General features: G+C 39.1%; 1 protein-coding gene across 2 annotated transcripts; it reads right to left on the reverse strand.

Annotated features, from left to right (window-relative positions):
- Nucleotides 1–932: 932 nt before the first annotated feature.
- On the reverse strand, nucleotides 933–21811 carry CBLL1 (Cbl proto-oncogene like 1). 2 transcript variants are annotated; one of them, XM_041722247.1, is made up of 6 exons: nucleotides 21679–21811; nucleotides 15601–15768; nucleotides 11946–12046; nucleotides 11452–11535; nucleotides 8029–8102; nucleotides 933–5529 (listed from the first exon to the last, which is right to left on the reverse strand). In XM_041722247.1, exons 1-6 carry the CDS (start codon nucleotides 21689–21691, stop codon nucleotides 4494–4496), a joined length of 1476 nt encoding a protein of 491 aa, XP_041578181.1. In that variant the 5' UTR covers nucleotides 21692–21811; the 3' UTR covers nucleotides 933–4493. The 2 variants fall into 2 exon arrangements, with proteins under 2 accessions (XP_041578181.1, XP_041578182.1); XM_041722248.1 differs by lacking the exon at nucleotides 21679–21811 and adding an exon at nucleotides 21075–21672.
- Nucleotides 21812–23488: the final 1677 nt, after the last annotated feature.

Here is a 23488-nt window from a genome sequence, read left to right on the forward strand (position 1 = left end):
CTCTGGTGAATTCTACCCAAACCACACTACTTAAAGAGGCAAAGCTCCCACTCTATTATCTTAATTTTTCCTTTATCCCATAGAATTTTATCACACTAACCTGTTAGGTAATTTAATGAAATTTGTTGATCTATCTCTAAAGACGTGTGTACCCCAAGTGCTTGGAATACTGTTGAGTACATACCTGAATGAATGAGTGAATGATTCATAGCCCACATGGTAAGTGCTCAGTCTATGTTTACTGAATATTGGTCATGAAATACTACATTTACCATGGATTCAGATGCTCACCCAGAGCATGGAACCTATTTAGCTGTTGGCTCTGCAACTAAAATGATTATGGATAATATGCACCAAAATTTTAACAGCTGTTATCTCTGGGAGGGCAATGTTCACTGACTGCAAGGGGATCTATACCTTTTTTTTTTTTTTGCAGCATTAATGTGTTACATTTTTCCCAAGAGATTTATTACTTATGTGAGTGAAGTACCAATTTTAAAACAAAAAGTTAGAGGCTTGAAAGGAACACTTAGGAAGAAAACTAAAAAGGAGACTTTTCAATCTGAAGGCAGGCAAAAGGAGAGCAATTTTATAGGTAGATGAACAGGAATGGGCCTAATGCTTTATGAAAACTGGTGTCTACAACTACTTAGAATAGAAATGGAATATCCTGAGTCATAGAATAGATTAACATTTCAAAATACTAGATTTTTAACAAGATATAGTCCTGCCCATGTGTGAGAGTTAAGCCTATGGCCTATTCAATTCTGGGATTGTGGAGTGCCTAAAAATTCATAATTCTTAAAGATAGGGAGATGGGAAAATTAAACTTTAACACTAAAATACTGCTTGAAGAATTGTTTTAAAAAAATTGTCTTAACACTTTTCCCCTCAAGAACAGAAAATTAAAGGGGCATGAATCAAAACAAAAATTGTTTGAAAATGCAAATGTTTTTATTAATATCAAGTATTTTCACTGGCTTACCTCTCTGTCCCCATTAGGCGAAGTATATCCAATATTGCTTTATTAGATTGTGCATATATTGTCATAAGTAAATTCTACTTAGTTTCTAGACCAAAATTTAACAGATTACAGTTACAAACCAGTGAAGAAAAATAAATCCACTTTGGTCAAAATATAGTATGTTTGTCAAACCTCAATTAACATCAATATTTGATGGCTAATCTAATAACTAGAAAAGTATATTTTTATTCTAGGTACTTGTGATTTCTTCCATGTACAGCTGACCCTTGAACAACAGGGGTCTGAATTGCACAGGTCCACACTTAACTTATACACGGATTTTTTCTATATGGTACTGTACTGTATTTTCTCCTTGTAACTTTCTAACAACTTTTTTCTAGCTTCATTGTAAGAATACAGCATATAATACATATAATATACTAAATATGTATTAACCAACCGTGTATGTTATCAGGCTATTACCAAAGTTTTAGGGAAATCAGAAGTCGTATGTGGATTTGACTGTGCAGGGGGATCGGCACCCCTAATTCCCACGTTGTTCAGGTCAACTGTACTTATAATACAGGACTTTTTCAAAATTTTCAGGAGATTGGAGCATAGTACTCTTCCAGAAAGAGGTAGGACACTCTTCCAGTATGTTAGAACAAAGTCTACAGCAGCTCTGTATATCTCATTTAGTAAAGTTACTTAGAGTTTAAAAATTACGTTCAAATGATCTTTTCCACTTGTATTTCACTGGTATTTCATATTTACACAATAATTTTGAGCAAATGGTTTTTACAGGGCAAAATGGATATAGTTTCTCATGGTTTTTCAACTGATAGCTCCCCCAAATACTATATTATAATGTGAACAAGCATGCCACTGAAGAAATTTGAACATTCGACTTGGTTTTCATCTCAAGAAAAGTGAATCTAATTTTACTGTAAAAGTTGTATCAACACATAAACACAAAAAAAATTTAATTCTCCCAAATATGTCATCATTAGGTAAAAATTCATCTAGGCAAAATAGTATTTATGCTTCCATTTTATTGTTTTTAAGAATTAAACTGCCACCTCAGTAGTCTTAAGAGCAATATAATGAAACATACATACATTTAATTTAGACTTATGTCCATCATAGCTTCAAAGGCTTCCCTGAAATAAGGCTGGGATTCACATCTTTTTCCTTAAGGAAAGAAACACTAACAGTAATTTTGTTATCCTTCTACCCACCCACCCTCATTCAAACAATAACTGGATGAATTCAAGTCTAACACCATTTAAAAATTTTGTCTGCTACAACACATTCATCTGATCTGCCTCCCTGCATAACACATATTTTTTAAGCCTAACTGAAAAGAAATCATTTTTTTTAACTCTACGAGAATTCTCTTTAACATGTGGAAGTTTATCATGATACTAATTATTTTGTCCAATACATAGGCTAAGTGGCTTCATACCACTTTCAACTCTAGTGAATTTCAGTAAAAAAAGGAGAGCTCCTCATAAATAGATGAAAAGCTCTAAAGTGAATTTGGCTATTTTCTTATTACAAGAAATGAAGAATGATATTGGATTTTCAACAGTAACATTTTAACAGCTCCTAAACAGGGGCATGAAAAGGAATCAAGTTCGCACCAGTCCAAGTACCTACAGTAAAATGACAGAAACACTCACCACCACCATCTCACACTAGTTCATACTTCACTCCCACGCTTCTAATAACAAGAATTTCTCACTAGATATATTGCATTACACTGGACTCTCAAATTGCTAGATGTGAAAAATCACTCAATTAACTTAAAAAAAAAAGTGTATTAGTTATTTTCGGCTAGTCAAGGTTGAAATGATAATCGATATCATCTCTAACATCAGCTCTAAGTTCATAGATGCCTCTGCATCTGATGATCCAAGGGGAGACACTGTTTTGCCTTTATCTGACAGAATTAAATGGTAAATTAGCCATCAGTTCACCCTTTGTCAAAAAGAAATGTTCTAGATTTATGCACTACAAACTAGTTAATAAATGATATCTGCATACTACACTTTTCATGTTTATATTATGCACCATTTTAGGGGGGAGGAAATACTTCACAGGGGTTTATTCAAAGGATATATAGTAATATCCTAAGACTGTTGATTTATACATATGAGTTCTGTATAAAACGTAAGTGGTCATCGTAGCTGGACTGTAACAAGCCCCTATAATGCAAAAGCTGACTCAAAAGGCACCTTATAAAGCTCTGAAATTCACAATTTAGTAATTACTTTTCTCTAATACAAAATCATCTGGAAGTCTGCACTGTTGACTCCATTTTAAAACGTTCCAAATTTTATACTGCTTAACCAATAAAAGGAATAGGAGATAATAGTTTTAAAATTTCAAGTTAGAGAAAAAAAAAAACAAAACCTTATCACACAGTAATGAAACCTGAGCAACGCAAGTTTGTGATTACAAGAACATCCTTCATTAACACAGTATTCCTCGATGGCATTCAAATTGTACTTTAAAACCCAATAGACAAGAATCCACTTCAAAGCACAGGATCAAACTCTACCAGGATATGAGGAATTATACAAAGCCTATTCAGCCCTAAATATTTAGTTTAAGACAATGAGCAGAGTAGAACACACTTCATCTAAATAACACAATTTAAACAGTTCTATAAAATAATGTTACTTAAGATTAGTAAGTGTGGTGCATCATGTGATTCCAACCATTCAGTAAAAAGCATTAATGAGTAACAGTATCCCCCAACAGCTTGGAGCCTGTAGAGTCAATTACTTTGGCCATATCCTTCCAAATAATTACTAATGCCTTTTAATATTACGAACATAAATATGGAATTCCAATGTATTTTGGTGCTCCTGAGGCTGCCTAAAAATGAAAAGGCATCCAAGTGAAGTGCATTATATACTTAATATACCTCAAAATTTCAGTGCCTAAAATGTGAAATAATTCTTTACCATTTAACAGTCTGCCTTACAGTAAATTCTAGTAGATTTTTACTTTTAGGATTTTATTGTAACTTTGGGAAATTAGTGGTAAAACATATGGTTTTAAAAAACAGTATGTGGCTGCACTTAAATTCACATAAAAATAGCATTTTTACAACCATTTTGAAATTTAATCCTTTTACACAGGTTAACAAAATGTATCACAAGAAAAACTAAACATTGGATTTAACAAAAGCAATATTTTTGAAAGTGGACAATGAAAAATTCTCAAATTTTTTTTACAAATGGTCACCTCTGGGTCAATTTACCACGCTAGGGGAACAAAGTTGTTAAAATATAGCTGTGCTCAACTGAGCCACTTATCTGCGCTACAGTATAGTACTTGAAATCAATCCTAAGGTCAAGATTTAAAACCATATTAAGAGACAAGACCCTAAGTGTTTTACGGTCACCTCACTAAGAGGTGCTTTTCCTTCCCCAAAACAGTCAAAAGCTTAATTAAAAGATTGACTATACATAAGTTTTTTTTTTTTCCTCAACATATCTTCAGTTCAAAGCACTATTAATCATTGGTAATACGGTCTATATCTTGTCTGATCTGGATGATGTGGTCCAGGAAGTGGGGTTTGAGAAGGCGGACCCTGCATTCGTGGAGGAGGAGGTGGCCCTCTCGGTGCAGGCCAGATACCAGGACTCATTCCCCCTGGTTGTGTAAATGGAGGGCTCAGAGTTCCTTGATCTTCAGTGAACTGGGGTAAAGAGTTGGGATTATAATGGTGAGGAGGGGGTGCAGTTACAGGTGGACCACCATGTTGAGGTGGGGGAGGTCCTGGAGGAGGATGATTCATATAAGGTGGCATCTGGGCAATAATATGTCCAGGGGGAGGGGTTATTGGTGGTGGAGCAGAGGTCATTGGTGGAGGTGGAGCTTGGCTATAAACCAAGTGAGGAGTACCTGCAGCCTGGGGAGGATGTGGCATTGGATGGCTTATTGGTGGTGGAGGAGGTGGGGGTGGTGCATAATGTTGCTGTGGAGGCATAATATGATGAGGGTGCGATACCACTGGTTGACCCTGATATTCAGGATGGTGGTGAGCAGGTGCTGGGGCAGGAGGTGGTGGTTCTCTAGCACCTGAATTTGAGTCATCCTGAATAGGGACAGTTATTAAATTGCTGTGTTTTCTTGTTGAAATACGAAAGGTTTCCTGACTGACCGAACGAGGTGGAGGAGGAGCCATGGACAATTCTGCAGGAGGAGCACGAATATCCTCATGTGGCTGATTATAGTGCTCGTGTGGCACATGTTGCAAAGGAGGTGGCGGCATCATGATGTGCTGCTTTGGCGGGATATGGCTCATGTGGTGCTTATCTGGCGGCATCAGAAAACGATCGGGGATTTCAGTTGGTGGTGGAGCAATAGGAGGATGAACGTTTTCAAGTGAAGCACGGGTAACAGGTTTTCCAGCTCTCATATGGCGGTGGTTGATATGAGCCTGTAAGTCTCGCTGAGACAAGTATGTTCTCTTGCACCCTTGAACAATGCTACACATGAAGAGAGAACCTCGTGTACACTGCTCGATTCGCTGCACAGGATCACTACAGCTAAATTAGAAGGGGAAAAAACTGATTTACTAAAAGCAGACTACAAAGACAATGCACATAATTTCACACATAGGCCTGTTTTTAAAAACCAGTTGTGGAAAATATTGCAGAAGTTCACAATTAAAAGTTATAGTTACAGAAAGTGAACCCTTAACTTCTCTCCCATTCTGCGGTCTGTTCCCTATTAAGCATCAGCATTTCTACCAACCTCAGAACTCTGAAGTGAAGAAAAAATGAGAAGTGCTCATCTAACAGATTAGGTTTTAAAAAGAGACCCATCCTTCCTAAGGCCTAGAATGATCTCGTTGTCTCAAAGAACTCTACGCTTTACATCCATTTGCAAAAATATCCAGAAAGGTTAAACCAAAGATCTGTCCTAGTCCTAGAATTCAAACCTGTATGATATTTATTGAGCAATCGGTATGTGCTGAGCAAACAATACTAAGTAAAAGATACCACAAGGACTACAGAAATTAGTACAATCATCCCAATCATCAGGGTTCCTAACATTAAACAATGTGAACAATTTAAATTCAAACTGACTATCAAGAGTCCCTTAAGGAAGAGTTACCAATTTCACTACTAAAAAATACTAAACACTCCCTTCTAAACTGTAGACACTAAATTTAACTCAGTATTTTCTTAAAGACTCAGGGTCAAAATTACAACTCTTTTTCATTCACTGTATTTAATCCACACTTGCCTTTGTAGTCTGTTGGAAATAGTGGAAAGAGGACTGAACTAGGTATCAGAAGAAATGGGGTCAAGCATTGGCTCTGTAATCTTGGAGAAGTCACTTAATCTCTTTGCTTATTTCTTCATCTGCAATATGGGGTTAAAACATGCATTCTACCTAACTCACAGTGTTTTTCTATTTTGCCCTACCTTAAAGAATATCCTTAGGATAAAGGAAACAATGAAAGTGACAGAACTGAATCAATAGTTAAGCACTACATATGCAGAGACACAAGCTATGATCACTGAATATGTGTGTCAGGTCATTTGAAATTATATTAAATGGCTCTATATTTTTTATTTTGAGTTGTGTCCATATTTCCATCCTTGCTGTAAGACTGGCACTCCTTGATCCTAGCAGGCTTCCCTTTAGTGGTCATTTGGCACAGTTCCCATTTCTTGTTCCTAATTTGCTATAAACTCAGAAATATCTCTACAGTAACAGGATAAGGTACTTTGTTTTGGGTGATGCTTAAAAGCAACAGTGTATGATATTTATGTAACTTGAGTTGCCATTTCTTCATTTCCTGATCTGAGTCTGTTAAGCCAGATAGGCTTATGTTCTCAAATAGCTAAGGGCCAACTAGTGAGGTACTTACTGAGGAGTTACACTTAGTATCTTGAAACCTAAATTCCTTTTTAAATATTAATATTAGAATACTTATTGAATCATCTCTTCTCTCTCAGTGATGCCAATCTTCCTACACCAAAAAAGAAATCATCCTAGAACTATCTGTAATTCTGTTATCAACCAATATTACTGATCTTGGGATAGCTTCTGACCCAGGTTATAAAATCTCAGCAGCTTACAATTGTCCCAAGGAAGTTTGTCTCAAAGCCTTCTTAAGCCTTCTATCAGGGATTCTAAACTGATATAAAAATTCCTTATTCTGGATCTCTCAAGATCATCCCAAATCACATCAGTAGCAACCAATACCTCTAGATCTTCTTCATAACTTGTCTGAGCTGATGCCACGATCATGTTCTAAGATATAATACTCCAGACATAAATAATAAGATTTCGAGGTAATAAATAATAACTTATACTTAACACAGTACTTATCACATGTAAGGTACTATATATATATACTAGTTTAGCTCTAACAACAACACAGGGAGGTAGATATTATTATTAGCTCCACTTTACAGATGAAGAAACAACCAGGGATATAGCTAATAACTGTCAGAAAAGGGATTTGAAGCCAAGAATTCTAATTCCAAAGTCCCTGTTCTCAATCACTGCCTGATACTATCTCTCATGTATCCCATCAGAAAACAAAACAAAACAAAACTGTTCTCATTTATAATAGTAATTTTGTGATGACAAATGTTGTTTGTTTTGGCCAATCTGAATTGACAGATAATAGCTATCTAGCCCTATCCTAAGGAAAAGGCTATGGCCAACTCTGGGCTCACAAAGAAAGATCAGCCATGTCTGCATATTTGATATCCTGCTGCTGACTTATACCCGGGCCTTTAACCTAGATTACAATTCATCTCATCACAAACTTTATTATTTAAAAATGTAATGAGGGGATCCCTGGGTGGCTCAGAGGTTTAGCCCCTGCCTTTGGCCCAGGGCGTGATCCTGGAGTCCCGGGATCAAGTCCCACATCAGGCTCCCTGCATGGAGCTGCTTCTCCCTCTGCCTGTGTCTCTGCCTCTCTCTCACATATCTCTGTGTTTCTCATGAATAAATAAATAAATCTTTAAAAAATAAATAAATAAATAAAAATAAAAATAAAAATGTAATGATAATCTTACCCTGGACACATCTTATCTCCTTTTTTTTCATGTAAAATAGCACAGTCATAGCAAAAAACATGCTTGCATGGAATCTGTGAACAGAGACATATTAGTTAAGCATACAAGAATGTAAAATATTTCCATAAAAAATAACCATAAGCACAATAACCTAGACATAGAAGGCACTTGAGAACTATTCATCAAAATAAACATTAAGTACTAGTTACAGAAAAGCAACAGTTAACCTTTTTCAGTAACAAAACACTTTGAGAATATAATGAAACCTTTGGCTCTTTCCTCAATAAATGTATACATGTCCATCTGCTTACACTTTCTGGAAATATAAATGCTACGAGTTTCATCCTGTGGTTCCTAGGATGTAAAGCACGTGAAGAAGCCCAGATTATCCAAAGCAATCTACAGATTCGATGTAATTTTTCACAGAACTAGAACAAAAAATCCTAAAGTTTGTATGGAACCACAAAAGGCCCCAAACAGCCAAAGCAATCTTGAGAAAGAACAAAGTTGGAGGTATCACAAGCCCAGGTTTCAAACTATACTACAAAGCTGTAGTGAACAAAACTATGGTACTGGTAAAAACAGACACAGATGAATGAAACAGAGTTGGGACCCCAACTCTGGGACCCCAGAAGTAAACCCATGCTCATATGATCAATGAATCTATGACAAAGGAAACAAAAATAAACAATGGGGAAAAGCCAATCTCTTTAATAAATGGTATTGGGACACTGGACAGCTACAGAGAAAAAGAATGAAACTGGACCACTTTTTAATACCATACACAAAAATAAACTCAAAATGGATTAAAGACCTACATGTATGACCTGAAACAATAAAAGTCCTAAAAGAAAATATAGGCAGCAATCTCTTGGGACAGCAATCTTAGCAATATTTTCCTAGATATCTCCTTAAGCAAAGAAAACAAAAGCAAAGTAAGTAACTGGGACTATAACAAACTGAAAAGCTTTTGCACAGCAAAGAAATCATCAACAAGACAAAAAGACAACCTACTGAATGAGAGAAGAAATATGCAAATAGTCTACTCAATTAGGGGTTAATACCTAAAACACATAAAGAACTTATACAACTCAATACCAAAACAAACAAACAAACACACACATACACACACACACACACCATCCAATAATCTGATTAAAATTGGAGAGAGGGGGCAGCCTGGGTGGCTCAGCAGTTTAGCGCTGCCTTCAGCCCAGGTCGTGATCCTTGAGTCCTGGGATCGGGTCCCGCGTCGGGCTCCCGACGCGGGACCCGGCATGGAACCCCGGGTTCCATGCTCCCGGGCATGGAACTTGCTTCTCCCTCTGCCTGTGTCTCTCTGCCTCTCTATCTCTCATGAATAAATAAATAAAATCTTAAAAAAAAAAAAATGGACAGAGAACCTGAATAAACAATTTTCCAAAAATGACATACAGATGGCCAGTAGGCACCAATCATCAGAGAAATGCAAATCAAAACCACAAGGAGGTATCACCTTACATCTGTCTGAATGGCTAGTATCAAAAAGACAAGAAATAACATGTTGGTGAGGATGTGGAGAAAAACAAACTCCCATGCATTGCTGGCAGGAATGTAAACTGGTGCAGCCACTATGGAAAACGGTATGGAAGTTCCTCAAAAAATCTAAAACTTGAAGTACCATACACTCCAGTAATTCCACTTCTGGGAATTTACCTGAGGAAAACAAAAACACTAATTCGAAAAGGTATATGCACCCTTATGTTTATTGCAACATTATTTATAATAGCCAAGATATGGAAGCAATCCAAATGTCCAATGATAGATAAGTGGATAAAGAAGATGTGGTACATACACATAATGGAATATTAAAAAATTATAACAATACAAAAAATAATAATACAATGAAAACACCAATAACACACATGATAAAAATAAAAATTAAAAAAATACTTAATAATTAAATCTTGCCATTTGTGACAATGTGGATGAACCCAGAGGGTATTACACTGAGTAAAGTCAACCATAGAAAGACAAGGACGCCTGCGTGGTTCCATCAGTTAAATACTCCATCGGTTAAATAATAAATAAAAGTATTAAATAAATAAAAATATTGATTTCAGCTCAGGTTACAATTTAAGGGTCGTGTTATCGAGCCCCAAGTTGGACTCTACACTCAGCAGGGAGTTTGCTTGAGATTCTCTCCCTCTCCCCCTTCCCCTACTTATGAGCTCTCTCTCTAAATAAATAAATATTTAAAAAGACAACAGAGAAAGACAAATACTGTATGATTTCACTTACATGTGGAATGTAAAAAGCAAAACAAACACAAGAAGAGAAACCGTCATAAATACAAAAAAAAAAAGCGCTAGTAGTTGTGTGCGGGGGATAGGCAAAAATAGGTAAAGGTGATTAAGAGGTACAAACTTCCAATTATAAAACAAACAAGTCACAGGGATGAAAAGTACAGCATAGTCAATATTGAAATACACAATACTGAAACAGAGACAATAATATTGTAATAACTGTGTGTGATAAAAGATGGTTACCACACTTACCATGGTGAGCACAGTGTAATGTATGTAATTATCAAACCACTGTGTTTACACCTGAATGTCAACTATCCTTCAATTAAAAATTTTTTAAAAATTTAATTTAAAAAAATAACTTCAAAAAATATCTCCCAAAGAATACCAAAACCATGTTTTATCTTATCCTGCCCCTCTTGAAACTATTCCAAAGTAAAAAAATAACAAATATCTCCTACACTTAATGTAAGTAGCGTTCTTCTCTGGTAGTTAATAAACTTTTAAAAATCTAAAAATAAATCAGAAAGACACAGTAAAATGATGTTAGACCATTTTAAAACTCACAATCCATTGCTGTTCTTTAGTTATGTTACACAGCAAAGACTGCATAATCTACATTCTCTACCAGCAGATATGTTACTGAATTCAATTTTTCTCAAACACAAATGTGAAACCATCTTTTTTTGAGGGAGCATGTGTCAAAATTACTGTAAAATTACAGCTGGGGTTGTAATTGTTTTAAGGATCAGAATTCAATTCTCAGAAATTATAATTATTAGTTTTACATTTAAAATTATAGCCTTCAGAAACGAGTAACTGATCTTATTCTTTAAACAAGAAAAAAATTTTTCCTTAATAAACTATAATAAATGTATACTAACAAGTACCAAACAGTCCAAAGAAATAAGTTTTCAGAAGTTAGTTTCCTTAGTATTTTTCAAGTAATTCAAGAATTTGTCATAATTTTCCATAATAAATGATGTTATCCCAAAATTGCCCTTACCTATTTCATACTCACTAAAATGTCACAAACTTAGTCATTAAACAGTGATAAACCTATCTACTTAAATTTCAAAATCCCAACTCTATGCAAATGTTTACAAATGCAAATGTGATTTAATATAGTAATACTTACCATTCGCCCATAGATTTTAATAGGCAATCCACATTTGTCACAGAAATGAACTGGCGTATCATCCTTTTCACCTAAGATGTTTATCTGTTGAAATGATAGAATTAAAATTTCCTTTTTAAGCATTTCTAAAAGTTGTATTTATAAATTAGGCAATCAATTGGTTAGTATTTATAAAAGTTGTTAAAACAATTAGAAATAAAGGTTTCTTGGTATAATTCCCATATATTCCATATCATTAGCGGCGTGTTTTTTTTTTTTTTTTTTTTTTTTTGGTCCTCTTAGTGCTATGGTCACTGATTTTACTTGACTTTACAGAAAATTACTTCAAATTATTTTTTAAATTAGTGGATATATGGCATTAACAAATGATTTGAGTGTTCTAAAAAGTTTAATAGCTGTAATAAAAGTTCATACCATTCTTTAAGTATTCTGATTATAATAAAATATTTAAGATATTTTATTGTTCTAATAAAATGTTTTATTTTTAGTTATACCTGGAAGTCCCAAAAAAGGTGTCCAGGAAATCTTCGCTGATTTCCAAACAGTTCTCCCCCTTTACAGTCATACCGTTCTTCTTCATTATAATCAAATCCTTCTGAAAAAAGAAAGTGTTAAGGATGAACTTTTAAAATCCTAAATTTCATTTTGGAAGTACATGTACTCACCACAGACCTGTACAATGAGAGACCCATCTGATGCCTTTCAAAGCCCTTCTAAAGACAAGATAATCAAGATTAGTTAAATTGAGTTTAAAATATCAGCTAGAAATGATCTTGGTGACCATCTAGTCCAACTCTCTCATGTTCTAATTGAGAATATTGTAGTATGGAGACCCACAATAACTCAACACATGGATTAGTGGTAGGGCCAGGAACATACCTCAGAACTCTTCACTCCCATTCAAGTGCTCTTATTAACTCATCAGACTATCTCTAGTATAAAACTTTACTATTTACCATCAGCACATTTGTTGCACCAACTTCTAAGATACTGATCACCATTTACTCTAATCTACCTACCAAAGTGGTGTCAGGCTGCAAGAGGCTGATTTTATTGCCAAAAGCATATAATGGAAACAAAGAATTCTGCCATATCATACCTATTCACAAGTATCCTCCTCTACACTACATATACCAATAACGTTACGAAGATCAAATGGGTTCAGTTTCTCTGACCCTGATCATCATCCTCTCATTTCATACAAAAGAACAGAAAACCAATGGACACTCTGATAGTAATTCTAGGTATAATCCAATTACCTAAAGTAAAGTTGAGAAGACACATTATCCCTCCAAAATGCCAAGCTTCTCGTGTCTCTTTTGGCCCTAGAACTGGTAAACAGAGTAGCCCAAGCACACAAGTTTTAACTTTACTCAAACATGTTTAAATTACAGCACCTGTGTATGGGTGGACACATGGACATACGCACAAATACAATGATGTAAGAATTTTTTGAAGATGGTATGGACACTTCAGTGCACTGCTAATTATCTCCAATACAAAAGAGAGTTCAAAGAGTGTTCTTACAAGTTACAAACAAGTGGCTGTAGGCTCTTAATATGACCCATTTATACCTTACAAAAGATGCTGTCATCTAAAACTCAAAATAAGAAAAATCAATTTATTTTATTTATCTAAAATACAGAAAATTATTGTGCAAAACAGAAAAGGAAATGAGGAGCATATAATCATTTTTCAGAGTAGTCTGATCTGTGGTCCTATCCTTAAACTATGTATGTGTGTGTGTGTGTGTGTGTGTGTGTGTGTGTGTGTGTATACACCAAACCCCGTATCAGCACCCAAAACTCCCTATTCTGATCAATGCCTAGAAAAAACACCACTTATTTTTTATCCCAAATAAGTTAAACTAAAATATTCAAAAATTATCTTCAGTCTCAGTTTGTGCTATTAGGAGAAAGAATGGTAAGAGTAGTTCCCCTTAGAAAGGGGTATGGGGGGCAGCCCGGGTGGCTCAGCAGTTTAGCGCCACCTTCAACCCAGGGTCTGATCCTGGAGACCCTGGATCGAGTCCCACGTCAGGCTCCCTGCATGGAGCCTGCTTCTCCCTCTGCCTGTGTCTCTGCCCCCCACCCCTCTCTCTCTCATTAATAAATAATCTTTAAAAACAACAAAAGAAGGGTATGGGGCTTGAGGAGTGAGAGAAGAGGGAATGAGAGGATATCTGAGAGGAAAAGGATAGAAGGGGTTTCTTTTTTAGCTTTTTTTTGCCTCGTTTGGATTATTCCAACAAGAATTTATGTGCAGATTACTGTGCAGTTTTTAGAAATTATTAAAAGAAACAAAAAGACCAAAGACAGGAGACCCTAGGTTATGGATAGTGAGAGGCAGCCCTAAATTGCTACCACTCCAATTTGTAACATTTGACTTCAAATGAACTTGTTTAGATGGGTAGAGATACCCTACAATAAAAGGAGTCATAATATGAGGTATAATTAAAACATTTGGTTCCAAAAAGAAATACAGACAGATTGCTGGAATAGAACAGGAAATCCAGAAATAGACATAAATACTTTTAGACCTTTAATGTAGGATAATGATCGGATTCCTATTCTCAGCAGAGAAAAGACAGATCATTCAATAGTTGAGACAAACAGCTGTTTTAGAGGGAAAAATAGAGCCGCCAAACTCCACTTTATTTTTCTAATAACCAAATATATGTCCATAAATGTCCCAGTGCCAGCTAACTTTTTCTGTAAAAAGCTAGGTAAGTAAATATTTTAGGCTGCGTTGGTCTCCTGCAATTACTCAACCATGCCATTATAGTGTGAAAGCAACCATAAACATTACTTAAATGAATGGGCATGGCTATGTTCCAATAAGACTTTACAAAGCCCGAGCTGGATTTGGTCCACAGGCCATAGTTTGCTGACCCTGTGCTAAAGGGCAAATTATTTTGTGCTCATGAAATAGGGGAAAGGCCTTTCTAAGAATTTTATAAGACCCAGAAGTCGGGATGCCTGGGTGGCTCAGCAGTTGAGTGTCTGCCTTTGGCTCAGGACGTGATCCTGGGGTCCCGGGAACAAGTCCCACGTCGGGCTCCCTGCATGGAGCCTGCTTCTCCTTCTGCCTGTGTGTCTGACTCTCCCTGTGTGTCTCTTATGAATAAATAAATAAAATCTTAAAAATAAAATAAAACGGAGAAGTCCTAACAGAAATGACTGGATTGGTACCTGACAACACAGAATCTTCAAACTTCTCTACAATAAATATTATATATAGAAAATGCAAAAGACAAATGGTGAATCTATACAATATATGACAAAGAGTCAATTTAATAATATGTAAAGAACTAATAAAAGTCAAGAGAAAGAAAACAGTAAAAAAATGGTTAGAGGATATGAACAGGTAGATCCTAGGCAGAAGAAATGCCCAATACTATGAAAAGATATAGACACAACCCCACTCATAATTAAAGAAATGTATATCAAAACAAAAATTTTAGGAGGCTAGTAGTCACAATATTGGTGTGTGGGAATATAAACTGATATACTTTTTATAGAGCCATTTGACAATATCCATTAAATTCTAAAATGCACCGTATCCATCAACTTATAAAATACCCAAATTCATGCAGTTCTACCTCAAGTATACATGCTAAGCTATACGTACAATATTTACTGCAATACTGTTTTTAACAGCAAAGAAGTTATAAAAACTATTAAAATACGGCATATCCATAAAAAAGAAATATCCAAACCTATTTTCTTAAATGAGTACATCTGTATATACTGATATGTGGAAAAATTTCAAATGCATCTTACATGAAAAAAGGGCAGTTATACATTAAAAAGTTACTATACTATAAAAAAGTTGTAACAGAAATCATTTTGGTGGAGTATTGTCGAAGTAGAGGAACAAATTTTACTTTTCATATTATGCTTTCTGCCGTATTATTTAGGTTTTTTTATTTTCAAACAACAGGCAGTGTTGCAATAACAAAAGAAAAAACCAAAAATACTATACAGGAAAGTACATGAGAAGTCAAACAGAAAGACTGAAAAAAGTGAAGACAGTAAGATAAAAAAAAAAAGGCATTATTAGTAAATTAATAAATAAGACCACATGGATTATTTGGTGGAATTAGATACAAAAGAAAGACTTTTGGACTTGTCCGTTTAAACAAATTACCTTCATCACCAGGTGGAGCCTTTGCAGGCATCCTGTTTATAGTCCTTGGAGTTCGAGGCGCAGTTTTGGTTTTGTTCCCTTGTTTGGAGATGAGCTTTATAGGAATTCGTCTTCGAACATCAAGACCACCCAATGATCCAGAACTATTAGTGCCTTGTAACTCATTGTCTATATCAGAAGAAAAAAGTTGTCATTTCTTTTAGTTTTCCTCTTTTGAAGATTATTCTGCCACAAGTATTAAAGTAACATACCCAACATTATCAAGGGCTAAATATGAAGGTTCTGATTTTAAATATTATGCTATATAAGTTTAAACACTAATTTTCTCTACATTAGATAAAATCTTAAAGCAATGCTTTTTGAGACAAAGAACCCTTTAAAAAGTTGACAAAAGTTATAGGGATTCCCTGGGTGGCGCAGCGGTTTGGTGCCTGCCTTTGGCCCAGGGCGCGATCTTGGAGACCCGGGATCGAATCCCACATCGGGCTCCCGGTGCATGGAGCCTGCTTCTCCCTCTGCCTGTGTCTCTGCCTCTCTCTCTCTCTCTCTCTGTGACTATCATAAATAAATAATAATTAAAAAAAAAAAAAAAGTTGACAAAAGTTATAGAACCTCTCCCTAAAAGTAGACAATAAAAATTTATGTGATTCCAGAAGAGTTTGCAGAAAACATAAGACCCTTCATAAGCCACTTCTGTCTTTAACTGTGAGATAAGAACTTCTGTCTTTAACTATAAGAGATTTTTTTTAATTAAAAAAAAAAAGTAAAGGAAGTATAAGAGGAAAAGAAAGAAAATCATCCCTATCTCCACCAAGCACACAAAACACTTGTTACAGTTAATGAAATGAATCTACATTAGGACAATCAATAAAACAAAACACAAAACTAACACTGACAATGGCAAAATTAAATAAATAATACATTTGAAAATGAAGTTAGTTTTAAGGAAAGTGACTATTTCCTTAAGTATAAAATAGTTTTTCTAAAAAGTATTCAAGGATAGCAAAACTTCTCACACCATTTAATAGCAGAAACATGCAATCACGTATTTGTGCTATAACCTTTCTAGATATATAATGTGAGTGTGCTATTGTAAGCAGTACAGCATCATAACAGAAAATTAGAGTTTAAGGGTATGCAAAATTTCTGCAATTAAACTAAATGTAAACAAGAGACACTTTCTAAGTCTCTGCTTGTTACTAGCTATGAAATAAATGAACTCATTTCTCATGAGTAATAGGAGCATTATTTCATAGAACTGACTCCATCGAAGGTTAATAGTCTCCCTTGTTTCAAGTCTATGACAAAATATTACAATACAGTAAATATTCACCTTTACTACTAAAGACACAAAGGGAAATGCCCTAAAGTAGAAATGCAAATAAAATAATTTTTTTAAATAGAAATGTTTTAAATGTGATAAATTATTGAACTTGCCATGCAGGAGATAGTACAATCAAGATTGATAGGCACACTGTCCACATTACATTCAGTAAAGCCAAATTAGGAAGTAGTAACCTAGTACTAATGACCTCCAAGGGTACTAGGATTTTAGACACGTGTTAAATTCACATCAATTTGCACTCTTTCTGAACAATACTTATTTTAAGTTTTATTTATCTAAGTAATCTCTATATCCTACATGTGGCTTGAACTCATGACCTCAAGATCAAGAGTCACATACTCTTCTGACCCAGCCAACCACATGCCCCTCTTCTGGACAATATTTAGAACAAAATTCAAAATAGGTCATTAATAATTAATTCCAATCTCTTCAGTCTGCTTTCTGCTATTACTTTTACAAAACCTAATCCTCAAAGAAAAAATTCATGGAAAGGAATTACATGGCTAGCTAAAATCTCCAGTTAGGATAAACTCAACTTGGTCAACCTTCAAACTTCACTACATGTATTAACAAGTTGAATAATGTATTTCATCTGCTTCCATTCCAGTTATTTATGTAAAAGTATCTACAAGCCAAAAAACATGAATCATTTTTTTTCTTTCTCAAAAGGTATTCCTGATTTTCCAATAAAGTAGAAAAGCAAGTTAATGTAGACAGATATTTAACAGTTCAATGTTGTCCTTCAGATACTAGATACTGATATCCTTCAGATACTAGAAAGACTCAATGGTTTTATCTAGTGGAATGACCAAATCCCAACCCTTCATTACTGCAAATCCTTTTCCCACCACCCTGAACACCTGTCACAATTGCTTGCTTAGTCCACCAAAACTTCTAGGGAGTCTACTGCCCCTTAACACCTTGCCACCTACTCACAAATTGCAAGCCCATAAACAAAGTACAGCATTTAACAGTGACATCATTCTGGGCTTGCCTTTTTTTTTTTTTTTTTAATTAAAAATCAGAAAATAGAGCAATTTCTTCTTGAACATGCCAACTAAAAATATAAATCCCGTAACCACAGAAGTCCTTGGATTTTACACAGAAAATGAGAACTAAAGATATAACTGACCATTTATTTTTACTTTTTAAAGATTTTAAGTGATCTCTACATCCAACGTGGGGCTTGAACTTACAACCCCAAGACTGAGTCAAACGCTCTACCAACAAAGCCAGCCAGGCACCTCTGTAATTGGTCATTTAAGGTGAATCCACTTTAAAAAGGAGTAACACTCTTACATGATAGTATTTTTTAAAATATGTGTTTAGAATTTTATCCTGAATTAAAGGAAACCAAGAAATATCTTACAAAATTTAGATTTCTGTTATAACTAAGTGCTGATTCTTAGAACAACCAAAGAATGAATCAAGTATTAATTGGAGTAGTTTTTCCTGGCAAAATGCTATTAGAAGATAGACTTCATTATATGTTTGACTTTTCAGCATGATCATAAAATCAGTCATTTTTGCGTAATATTCAAGGGTTTCATCAATTTCCCCAAGGGCCTCTCTTAAACCCTCCACATTAAAATATTTCCGTTAAGATGCCTACCTGATCATAATGTCTTCAATCAACTGGCACTTCCTCACTTGCCAATGATTTTTTTTTTTTAATTTTATTTATTTACTCATGAGAGACAGAGAAAGAGGCAGAGGCAGAAGCACAGGCAAACTCCCTGGTAGGGAGCCCAATGCAGGACTCGATCCCAGGACTCCAGGATCATGCCCTGAGCCAAAGGCAGATGCTCAACCGCTGAGCCACCCAGACATCCCAGTTGCCCATTTTAGTTGTGCTTCAGTTATCAAATTCATGTTTATGAATTCCATGAAAACCTGAATCTTTTGCGAGTTTTATAATCAGTCAATATACAGCATGTGATACCATTTCCTGATGTGATACCATTTCCTGATAGAAAGCAAGGACAATGGCGTACAACAAAATTAAAAGAATTGAAAAAGGAACGCCTGGCTGGCTCAGTCAGTAGACCATGTGACTCTTGATCTAGGGGTTGTAAGTTCCAGCTCCACGTTGGGTACAGAGCTTACTTTAAAAATAAAATCTTGGGATCCCTGGGTGGCGCAGCGGTTTGGCGCCTGCCTTTGGCCCAGGGCGCGATCCTGGAGACCCGGGATCGAATCCCACGTCAGGCTCCCGGTGCATGGAGCCTGCTTCTCCCTCTGCCTGTGTCTCTGCCTCTCTCTCTCTCTCTCTCTCTCTCTCTCTATGTCTATCAAAAATAAATAAATAAACCTTTAAAAAAAATAAAATAAAATAAAATCTTTTAAAAACAGAAAAGGAGCAGCAGGGATATCTGAGTAGGAACTAATTTTTTAAGCGGTCAGATCATTTGTGAATATTTTCATGCCAGGATGACTCTTACTTTCTAGTCAACATTTTAACTTGGAGAACTAGGATAATACTCAGAGACACACCCAGCCACACTACAACTTCCTAACATAATATCCTCTAAACTGTGGAAGGTGCTTCACTCTCAATTCTAGTAAGGGGCTGTAATGAGAAGTGTTTTGCTGAAGTTGCATGTTTACTACTCTAACACCAAGGTCCCAGATCTCAATTCTACAAAATTTCCAAAACTAGAGTTCCTTACAGCCCGGTTCTTGGCCCTCTTCTTCTCTGTATTCTTGTTCTTTGAGTGATCTCATCCATCCTCATTCCTTAAAACAACAGCTACCTGCTCATAAGTCTCAAATACGTATTTTTCAACCCAGATCTTTCCTCTGATCTCCACTTGACATCTCCCCCTTGTATATCCTCGTACACAGCTCATCCTTTGCAGCCCAAAATCTCATTCTCAAGTTCCCAAGTCTCCCTTTACCACTTAAAAAAAAAAAAGACGTCTGTTTTCCTCCCAAGTTTTCCCCAACTTAGTAACGGGCACTGCCGAGCTGCTCAAACCAGAAAGGTAGTCGTCTCTCCTTTCTCTCACAAAGCTCCTATTTGAATTCCACCACAACATTCGATATGCCCACTCCCCTTTTCTCTAAACCGAACCAACTTCATTACTGAGCCTCTCATAGTGTTCTACTGCAATCACCATCTAAACTATTTTCTATCAGTCTTGTCTCTCACACCTTTCTCCACAAACAAGTTATTGTGTTTTTAAAAGAAATTATGTTCCTCCTGTACTCCTGCTCAATGGCTTCAGGGATCCCCAAGTGGCTCAGCAGTTTGGCACCTGCCTTCAGCCCAGGGCGTGATCCTGGAGTCCCGGGATCGAGTCCCACATCGGCTCCCTGCATGAAGCCTGCTTCTCCCTCAGCCTGTGCCTCTGCCTCTCTGTCTCTCATGAATAAATAAATAAAATCTTAAAAAAAAAAAAAATAGAATCAAATCTTTACCACGGCCTTCAAAGTCCTGTACCATCTGACTCCCACCGTCCCTTCCAATCTCTTAGGGCTCGTTGCTTCTTGCTAAGCTGTAGCTGACCGACCTCTACGTTTTCCTTCCTCAGAGTCTTCATATTTGCTAGACACGCTTTACTCCTGATTAATTCCATGCAGGGATTCTTCTCACCTATCAGATCTCAGCTTAGAAATCCAGAAAGACCCTCCCTAACCACTCTCTCTGAAGCCTCCTCCTATTAGTCTTTACCACAGACGCTGTTAATTTTTTTTCCAAGCGCTCATCATGATCTGTAATGTTTAGGTTTAAAAAAACAAAAAAACAAAAACAAAAAAAAAAAACTTCTCTATCGTGTCTTTCCCAACAGAATGTAATCTCCATGAGGCCAGGAACGCAGTTGGCCTGGTTTCCATCATTCCCTCTCTAGGCATACTGGGGTCTGGCATAGGTTTTGCTGACTAGCACTCACCAAATTTTATAGACAGATATAATTTTACGCCTATATGTACAAAATTAAGTAGGCATTTGATGACTGAGAACGCCTTACCCAATACTTAATACAAGGAGTATCCTTTTATCCTACTTAGGATATGGCTGATGGAACCACACGGAACAGTAGCCCCAGGTTCACTCACTCACTATCCAAAAGCCACGAAGAAGAAAAAAAGCCAAACAACACGCAACGAAGAGCGGAGTCCTTCTTACTTGGAGAAAGAGATGCGGGTATCTTGAATTTAAGCTCTCCTTTGTAAACGCCCCCGAAAGATGAGTAAGGACCACAGCCGAAGCGCGGAGCAGGCTTTGGGCTCAGACAGAAAAGCCGCTCCGAGCAGGATTCCGAAAACTCTCACCTGGCTCCCCCCTCCGCCTCGGGTCCACGAAGGACCGGCAGCGCCCCCCGCAGCGCGCGCCCGCAGCCCCCTCCCGCGCCCCGCCCCGACCCTGAGCCTGGAGTCCGCCCGCCGGCACCCGAAACGCAGAGCGGGGCGCCAAGGTTTAAAAAAAAAAAAAAGGAGGCAGCGCGCCCCGGTCCCCACGAGGCCGCGCCGCCCACCGTGCGGGCGGGGAGCTCCGCAGCACCAGAGCGGCGGCTGCTGCCGGCACCGAGGCTGTAGGTACCACACCGGAGGGTAGGCCGGGAAACGGCAGGCCCTTGCCGGGCACCGGGAGGGGTCTGTGGGATTTCGCTCTCACCGCCACCCCCCAGCGCTGCAGGGCGAGCGCATCCCCGCTCCGCCCGCCGGGCAGCCAGTCCCAGGCCGGCCGAGGGGGCATGGACCCGGGACCCCCGCTGCCTCCGCCTCCTTACCAGTGTGATCCATGATTCGGCTCGCGGGGCACAGTGGGAGCGGAAGTCAACCGCGCCGGAGTCGCAGGGCGCGCGTGCGCGCTCCCTTCCGGAGCCCGCGAGGCGGAAGTGCGACCGAGCTGCCTCGGCTTGGGCCTCCCCAGGTTCCCCTCTCTGTCGGGTGGGTGCACTACCCAACTCCGGTGAGGGCGTCTGGCATAGTTCGAGGGAGGCAAAGGGGGTACGCCAAGGGCTTTCAGGTCGAAGGTGCTAAGACTTGACTACAGAAATGAGACCCGCGGGCACGGGGGAACGGGGAGAGCACCGGCAGCCGGTGGAACGAGCTCGCGGCAGGTAAGGCGGCTGCTCGCCCCCGCGGAGCGTTGCCTTCTGGGACTTGTAGTGCGCGGCGGCCTCGGAGCCGGCCGGGCGCAACTGCGCAGACTCGGCCGTTGGGCTTGGCCCCACCCCGGCGGGCGGAGTAACGGTTTGGAATGGCCCGCAGTGCGCGCGCGCCGGCGTCCTCCGCGCGGGGGGGGGGGAGCGTAAGGGGAGCGTGGGGGGGGCGTAGACGCGCGCGCCCCGGAAGGCGTCCTCCGGCGGGAGGTTGCCCGGGGGACGGCCGCGCCGTGGGAGCGGGGAGGGCTCCCGGCGTGCGGTCTCCATCCCGCCCGGTCCTGGCGGGCCCCGCGGAGCGCACGTGGTACCGGCCCGTGCTCCCACCGAGGAGGTGTGGTAGCGGTGGGGACGCAGCACGGCGCCCCCGCGCGCCCCCTCCGCGGGGTGGGGGTGGGGGTGGGGTAGGGACGGGGGAGCGCGGGCCCGGGGGGAGGGGCGGCGGGGCGGTACCTAGCTCCAGCTCCTGGTCGCCGGGGGTCGCGGCCGCGGCTGCCTTCATCGTCCCCGGCCTGCGCCGCGGAGTGGGTCCGGGGGCCCCTGAGCGAGGCGGCGGCGGCCTCGCCGACCGGGCTCCGGGTGTGCGCTCCCTTCTCCGACCCTTCGCACCTGGTGCTCTCGGAGGAGTAGGAAGGAGCGCACGATTAAGGAGAAAACACGAGCCTGGGAGCCCAGGGATTTGGGTTCTATTCCTGTCGTCCCTTGGTGACGACATCGTTACCTTGGGTGGTTCACGCTTTCCGTGCCAGAGTTCCTGGATCGATAGAAGAAGAAGAAGATGATGATGATGATGATGACGACTCTCCTGCCCTCCTCCCAGGAGCGCTCTCCGGCCCCGAATCCTGGAGGGAGCGCGTGCGGCGGTGCGCTGGGCCGGTGGTTCTGCAGCGAGGTCGGCGTGGAGTCCTGGGGAGCGGAACCTTGAGTGCTCCGCGCTCGCCGGTGGATGGAGGTTCTCCTGGGGCCTTTAACGATTGTATTTGTCCATGAGACAGAGAGAGAGAGACCTAGGCAGAGGGAGATGCAGGCTCCCTGCAGGGGACCCCCCCACACCCCCTAAGATCACGACCTGAGCCAAAGCAAAGGCAGATGCTCAACCGCCGAACCGGCCAGGTGCCCCTTCCTGGGGTCTTGAAATACACTTCCCCGCGGCACCTGAAGCTTCCTAAACAAGTTTTTCGGTACAGTTACAGCCAAGGGGAATTGTGAATCAGCCTTAACCCTTGCTTTTGTTGAAAGGTAAATTTCTGTATCACTAAGTGATCTCCAAGACGCTTTCAATTGCTGAGCTTGTTTTGTTTGGGAGGTTGGAGGAGGCTTAACCGTACCTTTGCCCTTTCTCTAAATACAGTGCTAGATAGGATCGTGCGTTTTTCACCCATTTGAGGTACAGAAGAAGGTAGTTTTCAGCTAGGAAGTCCTCTTTGTATTTTTT

Source organism: Vulpes lagopus, chromosome 11, assembly GCF_018345385.1.
Source record: "Vulpes lagopus strain Blue_001 chromosome 11, ASM1834538v1, whole genome shotgun sequence".
NCBI classification, from domain to species: Eukaryota; Metazoa; Chordata; class Mammalia; order Carnivora; family Canidae; genus Vulpes; species Vulpes lagopus.